At 54.1% G+C, this 10841-nt stretch overlaps 2 protein-coding genes across 2 annotated transcripts; both read right to left on the bottom strand.

Moving 5' to 3' along the window:
* Nucleotides 1-780: 780 nt before the first annotated feature.
* Nucleotides 781-1476, bottom strand: GLOTRDRAFT_133842 (uncharacterized protein; the record flags this gene model as incomplete). The annotated part of the gene is made up of 3 exons (XM_007872814.1): nucleotides 781-942; nucleotides 999-1062; nucleotides 1118-1476. The coding sequence occupies 3 exons, from the start codon at nucleotides 1474-1476 to the stop codon at nucleotides 781-783; spliced, it is 585 nt and encodes a 194-aa protein (XP_007871005.1).
* A 1377-nt stretch (nucleotides 1477-2853) lies between these two features.
* Nucleotides 2854-5658, bottom strand: GLOTRDRAFT_141473 (E1-like protein-activating). Its single transcript, XM_007872813.1, has 11 exons — nucleotides 5398-5658; nucleotides 5237-5345; nucleotides 4997-5182; nucleotides 4813-4944; nucleotides 4393-4697; nucleotides 4191-4335; nucleotides 3779-4126; nucleotides 3598-3723; nucleotides 3421-3536; nucleotides 3196-3367; nucleotides 2854-3134 (listed from the first exon to the last, which is right to left on the bottom strand). Exons 1-11 carry the CDS (start codon nucleotides 5619-5621, stop codon nucleotides 2982-2984), a joined length of 2016 nt encoding a protein of 671 aa, XP_007871004.1. The 5' UTR covers nucleotides 5622-5658; the 3' UTR covers nucleotides 2854-2981.
* Between the last annotated feature and the right edge of the window lie 5183 nt (nucleotides 5659-10841).

Below are 10841 nucleotides of genomic sequence, written 5' to 3'. Positions count from 1 at the left end.
TTTTGCTATACGTGCTCCTCTTTGCATTCGAGCAAAATTTAGCACATATTACTGTATATTAGTGGGGGGCATGTCTCCGGATGGAGACCTCGTCTCCGTCTGGAGAACCTGTCTCCATCCCGCACATAGGGACAGGATATGGGCTTATGTTTTTGCTATACGTGCTCCTCTTTGCATTCGAGCAAAATTTAGCACATATTACTGTATATTAGTGGGGGGCATGTCTCCGGATGGAGACCTCGTCTCCGTCTGGAGAACCTGTCTCCATCCCGCACATGGCGGAGCCGCGGAGACGCTGTCTCCATCCGGAGATATTCCGGTTTCCTGATGCAGGGCGAGCTGCCAGCACGTTTTGTGGTATACTGGCCCGAGAGGACCATGCTGCCCAGAGGACCATCCACAATTGTACATATAGCTTGTTACGCCCGTCAGATCCGCCACGTATGTGGATCGCAGATGTATCGGGGACAACCCGGTCTCGAGTTCCGAGAACATTTGATCGGATCTCGGAGGTGCACTCTGTCTCCTCTTACAAGGGGCAGGAGCTAGCCTAATGCCAGATGTCTGTTGGAAATCATAGTGCCTTTGAGATACGAGCTAGTAGTATTCGATACATATATAGATGACTAGAAGGTCTAAGCAATCTAATAAATAGACGGCATCAACATCGAAAGAATTGTACCGTGAGTACGAAGACGAAAGGGAACACTATTTGATACAGTGGTTGTGCGACATTATTGAGCTTGTAGCGGTGATGATGCTTTGCGGTATAATAGTTGTTCAGTCAATGTTGCGCCCGGATTGCATCAGGAGAGTAGCGACGATAGCGCATTCGAGCAGACCGAGTTCGAGAGCTGCGGCGCTGAGCTCTAGAGTGACGGTAGAAGCCGTCTTCGATACCTTCCCGAGTACCTGGGGGACGGAAGAAGTGGTGGTATACAGCTGCAAGCGCAAATGAGCTTTTGGATGTGTGGAACCAGTGTATTCATGACACTTACCAGAATGTGACTGCCGCTGGGTGCCCAGGCATAGCGGGCGTTCTGCACGGTCATTACTCTAGATCTAAGGCGGGATACAGACATCAGAAGCGCTGGGAGAAGGTATGACTGTGGCATACCTTGCGTCCGGAGAAAGCGCGAGCCAGCTGCGCACTTCCTGCTTGGGCACAATCCCGCGGATCTCGACGGACGGGTGCGTCTGCCACTCTATCACTCCGAGATTTCTACCGTCACGATCCTTGACGAACGTGTACCGAGGAGTCGTCTCTGTCGAAATATAGAAAACGGTTCTCGCGCGGTTGTCCACTATGGTGCAGTTCAAGATCGACGGGTTGTAGTCGGTGAAGACGAAAATCGCTCTGTCCGCCAGAGTCGGCGAAGGGGCACTTGATTGAGGGTACGGCAACGCGCCGAATATCGATGGCGGCGGCGCCTCCGAGTTGCCCCATCCACCGAAAGGATTATAACCGGTAGCCATTGCGTGTGTTGTGTAGTTGTTTTGCTTGCTTGTCAGAGTGCAGGCGCGATCGCGCTCTTATAACAAGGCTCACTGCACGGGAGGAGAAGCTGAGAAACGGCGCCGGAGGACAGAAGGAGCTAGCAATTGCACAAATCATGTTCCAGAGGAGGTGGCGTTGGTACACAGAGCTGGAGACGGGCTGCCACTCACACTTGGACGGAGGGAACTCTAGGCGCCCACACGGACATCTCGGTCGGTGAGGTACGTCGAAATGTTGGCGATTTCGACCAAGTTGAATACCTTGAGGTACAGTCAAGAGGGCGGTACCCCGCGCAACAACCCATTCGGAAAGACCGCCGTATAGATGACGTCTAATGAGCCTCAATCTTTGCACACTCCGCCCGAGAAGCGCACTTTGAGCCGGATGATTGGGGTATCTCCGGGTGTTCGCGAGCCCGCCGTTCAGCGAGATTGTTCACTAAGGACGACGGTTCAGTGCATGAATGTACCATGATCTGCCCTAGACATTTCCATTGCGGCGCCAGGGCGTAGGGGGGTATTTCTGCGAAGCGTAAGCCCTCTCTAAAAGACAATGGAACAATTCTTCTGGTCCTGGATTAACCTGCACGATGGCCATCATGACGGACAGCCGCACGAGATGTGGCGGACGTCGGACTTCGGTAGCGCAACTGAAGTCAGGAACAAGTGCAGAATGTCGAGGTCCGAGGACAGCGTAAACTCCGCATCCGGCAAATGTTCGCGTGGGAGCCACCTGGCAGCCACGTGGGCCTGCTTCCAGTCGGGGTTAAGGCAAGGCACTGCTCTACCGCCGTCGTAACGTGCACTGGCGAGCACTGACGTTCCGTTTGTCATTTCGTGTTGTTCTATAATTTCCGAGGAGGAATCCTGAGCAGGCACTTCAGTATAGCAGTTCCGGCTTACGACGCGCTGACAACTGCTCTCAGAAATCCCGAACCATCCGGTGTACACGTAGAGCGCTGACTGCAGTACTCCTACGTTGGGTCCGAAACAGTGAACCGGGTACCGACAGTTTCGCCGTCAGAGTTTCGTTATGCACTCCATTCGCTAACCCTGATTATGTTGTATTTCTGGAATCCGGCCGGGTTACAGTACAGTAGATGCCACAAGAAATCTCGCGAGTCCACCAGTCTTCTCTCGCCTCAGCTTCCGGAATTGGAATATTGAACCTGAGCGCAGCGCCTTGGAGACATTTGGCTCGCCCGGTGTTTTGACACCCACGTCCGGCGTTCATGTGTGGCAGGGACGTCGCAATAGGATGAGAACTATCCACGGTGCCTATCCGGCACTTTGCGAACCCGTTCGACAGAATGCGGGCGCTATTGACAGAACGTGCTCTCAGATCTCTGAGCCCCTACAATCTGAATCGTGTGATCGAGCGCCCGATACCGATAGCATTGATTGATACAATCAGAAGAAGACAGCTGATACAAAGAATCCGCACATTGAGGGTATCATCGTACATTGAATCCTATCCTTATTCGTCACTCGTCGTCCTCGTCCCAGTCGACGCTTTCCATGATCGCCTCGCCCTCGTCGTGCAGCTTGCTCAGCCCGGTAAGCTCCTCCAGGTACCCCGGCTCGTTGAACGCCTGGAGGAGCATCGCAAAGCCGCGCTCCTCGTACGCCTTGAGCACCTGCATGACGATGACCGCGAGTTAAGTCCGGTACGCAATCATATCCAGGCAACCAACGCACCGTCTCGCTGCACCCGGTGCACCGATCATACGCCGCACCGGTGATGAGCATGTTCCTGAACTGGGCGAGGAATCCGCGCAGCTGATGCGGCACCAGCCCGAGGATGCTCCCGGAGGTCCCTGGATCTGGCAGCGCGTTCCCCGGCTGGGGTGGCGGGGCGGGCGCTCGGATGCTGTATCCGGAGCACGTCAAACAATCGCGGGAGGAAAAATGGTGTCAACGTACCCGTCGGGGTGCTGCAGGAGCGAAGCCAACAGCTCCACCGCCGTCGACGCTGCTATGGAGGCGAGCCCCGGGCGCGTGACCGTGCACATCTGGTCGAGCGTCCGGTCAGTCAGAGACTGCCATGTCAAACTTGTGTCAGGAGCTATGCATTTCTCGTGGCGGGCGGGGTTTACGTACGTCTGCGGGGGCGACGATGTCGTTGCAGTAGTAACAGCCCAGGCGCGTTCCGGCGGACGTCGCAGCGCGGGGGCCGTGGCGCATCACGAGGAACGTGTCGAATCCGAGCGCGGCGTTCATGACAATCTAGAGACCTCGTCATGCTGTCCGACACTTCCGGTCACAACATAGAACTCCTCACCTTCCCCTTGGAGGCTCCCAGAACTGTTGGCAGCCAGCGACTCTCCCGGGAATCCATGAGCAAGAAAACAGCGTCGTGCTCGTCAAAGAGCTTCTCGAGCTGCGCGACGTCCTTCTTCGTCTGCTCGACCGAGCCCGGCGGGACGGGGTGGCCCGGCATCGGGATGGAGAGGTTATACCCCGCCGCGTCGACGCCCGGGAAGATCTTCTTTAGTCGTGCCGCGGCGCACGCGGCCTTGGGCTTGCCCCCGTCGAGGCAGTCCTCGAACTCGAACAGCGGCTGCCGCACGGGGTTCGAGAACGACACGCGCGCCGAGTCGACGAACGTGATCTTGCGCACGCCCCAGCCCTGCACGCGCGCCGACGTCAGTGTCCGCGAACGAGAGTGTCGGTAAGCGGCAAGGCGCACGCACCATGAGCGTGCGCGAGACGTAGCACCCCAACGTCCCCGCGCCCAGCAGGAGGCACTTTGTCGCCGCGATCCTGTCGAGGTCGAGCGCGGGCAGGATGCGCCAGCGCATCAGCTTCAGGTTGAGGTCCACAGCCTGGTCGGCGAGTCTCGAAGCACCCGTCGTCAGCGTGCCGTCACCCGTCCACGATCGCGAACCGACCTACCTCGTCGGGTCCATCATCGGCGCGAGGTCCGCCACGCGCGGGCCCAGCTTCCCCTGCACGTTCTTCTCCCACCCCACCGCGCTCGGGCGAGCATCCGTTGCCTCCTGCGGCACGCCCGCCTCGACGACCCCGAAGCGCGAGCGCCAGCCGGAGCCGGCGTGCGGGGGCTCGGTGTCGCGCCAGCAGAGGACGCGCAGGGAGGCGGTGGTGGCGGGCGAGAGGGAGCGCAGGTACGCGAGGAGGTTGCGCAGGGGCCAGCCGGGGTTCTCGGGGATGGCGGAGGGGTCCAGGAAGCCGACGAGTTGCTGGAGGGGGTTAGTGATGGCGTGAGGGGTGATAAGGAGGCCAGGGTAGGGTCAACGCAGATATCCGGGCGTTGTAAACGGAAAGGGGGGACGAGATAGAGTAAAAGGTGCGTACCGAAGACGGCGGCACACCTGCAAAGAAATCCTCATACCTCTCTACGGACGCCACCTCGGGCACCTTGCCGTTCGTGCGGACCAGGAAGTAGGGCTTCAGGGACTTGGCCAGATCGTCATGGATAGCTTTCATCTGCGAGAAAGTCTATCAATATCCTAGCCATCCGCCCACACAGCGAACGTACCGCTTCATAAGATAGCACTGTATCCGCCGCTCTCCAGCCATCCGTGATCTCCCATGCAGGCTTCGCTACGAAGCCAGGAAAGGCGAACCAGTAGTAGTACTTGTACTTTTTCAGGTCTGCATACGCGATGAGGAGGAAACGGTTGAGGATGGAAGGGTCCTTGTTGGTCATGACGGCTGCCCAGATCTATGCAGAGATTAGCGGTGCAGAGCCGCAAAGCCAGCATTCGGGCGTACGCACCTCATCTGCAACCTTGTTGAACAGCGCGGTCTTGTCCGCAGCCTTGAACTCTTCGATCGTGTTGTAGTTCTTGAAGACGCCAGTAGCCGGAACCGCGTTCGGCGGTGCGCTGAGTGGTTGGATAAGGAACCAATGCAGCCTCGCTCAACCGAAATACTCACTGGAATTCCTTGCTAAACGCGTCCTCTCCGACACTCAGGTTGCAGCCCAGCGCGATATCGTTGCCGGTCTCGCGATCCTTGATTGTCTTCCCAGCCGAGTAGTGGCCGTGAATGGACAGGCTCTCGTCGGACAGCTTGAGGACATCGATCTTGAGCTTTGTGAGCTCGTGCCAGAAGGACGGCTGGACGAGCGAGGAGAAGGGCGCAAACTGGACGATGGGCATGGTGCCCGTGCGTGGTGGTATTCCCGCTACCTTTGGTAGTGGGTTTTGGCGTCCTTGATGTGGACAACTTACATAGTAGATTTGCAAGATCGGGAGAAACCTGCCCTAAAGTCCCAAATAAGGGAAGTATGACATCAAAACATATCCCACAAGGAAACAGAGGGTATTGAATGCCGGCCCACTGACACAGTAGTGACAGGCAGAGGAACTTGAACACTCAGGCAAGAGGGATGCATAAAAGTGGCAGGACATTCAATTCATAAGGAGTGGTTGAGACCGGGGATTTGAAGCTTGAAGAACATGACTGCCTTGTTCAGTTCTGATACAAATTTCCGAGACTTGTGGTGATATGTTATACATGTCCTGGACCATAGGTCTATGAAATTATCAATACATTGCAGGAAGTTGAGGAGCCCCATTTGAAGCTGCTGTCTACACACAGTTCGAGTCAAAGGTAGCGGGTTCTGCTGCGCACGAGTGCGGCCCTGCGGCCTTATACTCGGAAGAAACGCGTCGCGTCGGGACGCGGCACTTGTCGCATCAGGTCTTTATCAGTCTCGTTCTTCTCTCGAGACGTCCAACATCTCCTTGGGCGTCCAAGTCTCGAGTCTACCTCCAAGACAGCCTACGACGATCTCATGCTAGAGTGTTCCCAACAATCGAATTGCAACACTGGCTTCGTCGTGCAGGCACGCATCCAAGTCTCACACAAACCGGATTCCTGCTGCGAGCCTCTCGTACTCTGTAAGATCACCGCTTAGTCTTTCTACAATTTGCGATGCAGCCCGCGCCGAAATTCATGTATCCAGTCGACTCTGGTGGTCCTATGATCCATACATCCTCCCAAGGGGCGGACAGAAATAAAATTTTAGACCACGTGCCACAAATCTCAGTTAAGGGTCTCCAGGGGCCCCCCCTTCCCCCCGTGCGACAGTCTCACAGTACATAAAGGGAAGGTATGTCACACAGCAAGCAAGGGTTAGGGCTACTTCGTCACAGGGGGTGTCACATCTACTTCGGTCACAATTCATATGTTTTCTGGTGATCGCTACCAGGGGTCATTCTTTCTCACCGCTTTCCTCTGGGATACTTCAGAAAGGCATTTAGGTTGTTCAAAAGTACCCAATAATGTGCCAGATACCTGCCCGTTATCCCCTTACCCCAGATGGCTGGGCGCTAAACTTATAATAAATCTCAGTTAAGGGCTCCGAGGTCCCCCCCTCCCCCTGCATGTGGTCTCGGCATCTCCCGGTGTCCGCCCCTTGCATCCTCCCGAAGGCGCACAGTTATGACGCCTACTCTGATGATTCTGCTCACCTATAACTGCGAGACGTAGTATCGTGAGCAACGTTAAACTGTTCTCTAAGGATTTGCAGGGGAATATCACGGCAGCATCCTTATTCTTTTGACACACCAACCGGATCAGACTATCACCTCCAATAGAATGAATCGCATGTTACAGAGTGTACAGGCACCTGTAAGTACCAAACAATCAAGCTTTCATATCAGTGCTTCAGAACTGGAGATGCGGGTTAGATTGCGAGGCTCCGAAGTCAGAAGTCTACTCACACCTCGAGAGACACAGACCTGACTGAGCCAAGCTCACATTTCTTCTACTTCTCTGCTTCTCGAGTCAGAGTATATATCCGCAATGACAGACATCGTGAAGCATCATATGAGTGGTCCTGTCGAGCTAGCGTTAAAGGTGAGGGGTGGAGCGTCGTTAGTAGAAGGAACACACTAAGGGCATCCATCAAGCGCAACCGTGTCAAGCATTACATTTCGCACTCGAATTCTGCCAGCGGAATGCCGACAGACGCAAAGACACATCGGTGTTGTGTTGAACAAGGAAAATTATGATTGGGCATGCGGTAGTTAATTACATCACCTTTGGTGGTGTAGCTTTTCCTGCGGCGGTCAGAGATGTGTTGAAGGTCCAGCCAGGTATTTAACCTGGCAACTCCGAAGGCTCCCTCTTGTCCGTGTATGGTGCCATAGACAGCGCCCTCAGGCTCGGAAGCCAGATCCCGCCAGGAGTCCTTAATAATGACAAAGTCGTGTGGCGACTGGCGAGATTCACCTGTTTGAGGGACTGCTAACCACACCTTCGTGCTTAGGGAAAGGAGTTGCTTTGACGCATGGAGAGTGGGGCCGACAGACACGTATTTCTTTTCTTCTTCGTTTGGTGGGCATACAGAGATAACTTTGCTGCGTCTGCGCAATTCTTCATCCTCAAGTTGCAGAGCCTCCTCTCGTAATAAGCCATGCTCCTTGGCCTCCATATAGGCGGAAAGGTCGAGCCTCTCTATTGTGGATGGAAACTTGATGCTCCAGTCCTCACCCGTACCAGGATATCCCTCCGCTCCTATGCCAGCCAGAAAATGCCACAGAGATGTTGGACGCTCGTTGTCCCGGAAAGGCTCCGTAACTAGGACGGACGAGCGATCCCATCGAGCAAACTGAGCCTCAGGTCCAGTTACGCAAAGAGATAGTAGAAGACATCGTGGATGGCAATGGAATGCAACGGACGCTTGTCCGTATATTCTCTTCCAGAGCGTCGCATTAATATTTCCAGGCACGGGAAAGGGGGTGGAAAAGTGTTCTTCTTCGCTCGTAAAAGAGCATCGGAGCCAAATTGGACGAAGCTTAGACCTTCCATCCACCGGTACTCGGAGCTGTTTTGAAGGTGGGAAAGTAATCGTTGCTTGTGGAAGCTTCACAACGAAGTGGAGATACCCTGGGCCAGAGCGCCCCAGTCATTACCGTCAGTGCGTCAATCTCCAAAGGAATATCGTGTCACGGAATGCAAGGCTGAGGAAGGGGCAGTATTTACCAGAATACGGCGCTTGATAGGAAGTGGCTGATTTTTTTGGTCTGAGAGCATTTACAGACAGGTACCGGAGTAACGAAATTATCTGTCGAACTGGATGAATAGACATGGGCACTTGGTACTTCAGGCGCTGAACATCAGACAGGCTGAGGTAGTAGCACCAAAAGTACCCTGTCCTCATGTACATTCACTTCTTTCTAATCGATAGCCTCACCATGTACGCAAATAGGTACAGAGGTACTACTAGAGAGCATGAACGCACCGAATGGAATTGCCCCCCCCCAGACTCGTTCCACAAGAGTACGCCGTGATCGGCATGCGGTACCTATTCGCGATGTGCACGATCTTGACGACGTCCTCCGTAGCATGGGGGGGTCACCACAGCAGTCGGCGCATGCACTTCATTCAAGTAGTTCAGAAATTTAAGGTGGCATATGTGAACAGAACAGACGTACCCCGGTGATAGTCGTTTTCCGAATACCCGTGGACGTGTAGCACCTCAGGGTCCGTCTCCACCATCACCTCTGAATCACCCGCAAAGATGGCCTCTAGCTCCTTGATCGCCTTTTGGAAGTCCTCTGGCGACCCCCATTTCGGGTCCTGCAGCGAATCACTAGTAGTACTAGTTTGCGCGGCCGATTCGGTGCGCGATTGCCTGAATGCGAAGCTATATCCAAGGTAACCACTTGCGAGTGAAACGCCAACTAGAGCAGCGAGAGCTCTAGAGGTGGTCAAAGCAGGTTTCGAACTGCGTAGACTACTTGAAGAGTTGAACCGCGGACGAAAGGTGTTACGATGCGCCAGAGACGGACGCCAGCCAGCTAATTATAATGCGGTCCTAGACGATGCTTTTCGCGATGTCGCTAGCATGGCGTACGTCTATGTCGGAGGCCCCGCGAGAGCGTCAGGGTTGTAGAGAACAGCGAGCAAACCATCGCTTATACACGTCTTCAGGGCTCTAAATAACGCAAAGTCATGAGACCGTCACGGTGAAGATGTCCGTTTTAGATAATTGTCACGATTCCGCTCGGCACGCTGTTCCGTCTTGCCACAGACCTAACCTCGACGTCGCGACTCTCATGTCTCGACAACAGGGCACTTCGGCAGTATCTGTGGCGTGATGAGTTGCGCTCACTCCTGGATATGTCCAAATGCAAATCCCTGAACCCCGAGGCAGTATCAGCTGCCTCATCGATGAGGCATCTGATACTGCCTAAATCATGTTCTGTCCGTCCGGCTCTCTATAGGGATTCCAAACAATAGATGGTAGTCTTCTCGTTTTGAGCGTATGTTTCATCTCTGTCTCGTTCAGCGATCTCCTTCCAAAACCAACCCAATGAAAGTATCACAGCCAACACCAAGTCGAGTTTGTCGATCTGTTTCGATGGTACATCCCAATACTCGGGCTCTTCAACTTTTCATCTTACACGTCTAAGCAAATTTTACTCCATGGATAGACGTGCTACGAACTGTCTTTATGGAGGCTGAATAGAGCATAATCAGTGGAAGAAATACCAAGAATCCTTATTCCTGGAATAGTCGACTGCTATTCCAAAACTCTGAGCTGGAACCGGCAAAGGAATCGGTTTGGAGACAATGTCATGAAGTTATTGCCTTTTCTCGGAATAGGCGCTCGAAATCTCGCCTCTCTTGCCAACTCGTGGCATGGTGGGGCAGACTATCATCATTGCGGAGCTGCTGCCTTATTCCAAACCACAGCTTCAAGTTAGTCTAATCCTAAAACTCGCTGGTATTTCTTCCACCGAATATGCTCTAATGAAATGCTCAGAGACGGGTACTGGTGTGCACAGCCTCCATACTTACTTTTGCGAAGAGAAATTGCTGACTCCCGAGTTTGTAGTCTTGATCAACGGAACAGGTGGGATTAAATTTTTCGGAAAGCCAAAGGTGATTGATCCCTGGCCTAGCCCAAATCATCTCGGGTTTTATCAGGTTCGGAAGCCTGCATATCCACGCTGGCAGTATGGAGCCGTGGCAATGGTGCATTCCATTAGTGTCTCCCTTCGATTTGAGTCTGACAGGCTGATGATCATCACTGGCATCTTGACGCTCGTCACGGCTATTGCGTATTGGTAATAATTCTCACTATAACGATAACCTCGACAGGCGTCGTGACCGGCTTTTGATGTTCAAGGTTCGCATTTCCCGATTCGCCGACCAATGCGTGGTAACTGACGCCGGAGGAACGCGTCAAGGCCGTGAGGCGCATCAAAGTGAGCACGCCGCCTTCGTCAGTGTATGACCGCCTGACTGATCGGTTGAACCAAGGAAAACCGAACTGGTGTTGAGAACCAGCACTTCAAGGGAGATCAGTGCGTCCCTTCCGCATGCGTTCGTGGCCATTGGACCCACCGCTGACTGATCCCCTG

Source organism: Gloeophyllum trabeum (assembly GCF_000344685.1).
Source record: "Gloeophyllum trabeum ATCC 11539 unplaced genomic scaffold GLOTRscaffold_00020, whole genome shotgun sequence".
NCBI classification, from domain to species: Eukaryota; Fungi; Basidiomycota; class Agaricomycetes; order Gloeophyllales; family Gloeophyllaceae; genus Gloeophyllum; species Gloeophyllum trabeum.
The sequence above is the reverse complement of the archived record's forward strand: the minus strand, read 5'-3'. Positions and strand labels throughout refer to the sequence as shown.

Excerpts from the sequence above, each read along its gene's own strand:
- GLOTRDRAFT_141473 (XM_007872813.1), bottom strand. The coding sequence starts at position 5,621 with ATGCCCATCGTCCAGTTTGCGCCCTTCTCCTCGCTCGTCCAGCCGTCC. Across the intron at positions 5,346-5,397 it reads GCGTTTAGCAAGGAATTCCA|CGCACCGCCGAACGCGGTTC; the intron begins GTGAGTATTTCG and ends CCAACCACTCAG. Across the intron at positions 3,537-3,597 it reads ACATCGTCGCCCCCGCAGAC|TCTCTGACTGACCGGACGCT; the intron begins GTACGTAAACCC and ends TTGACATGGCAG.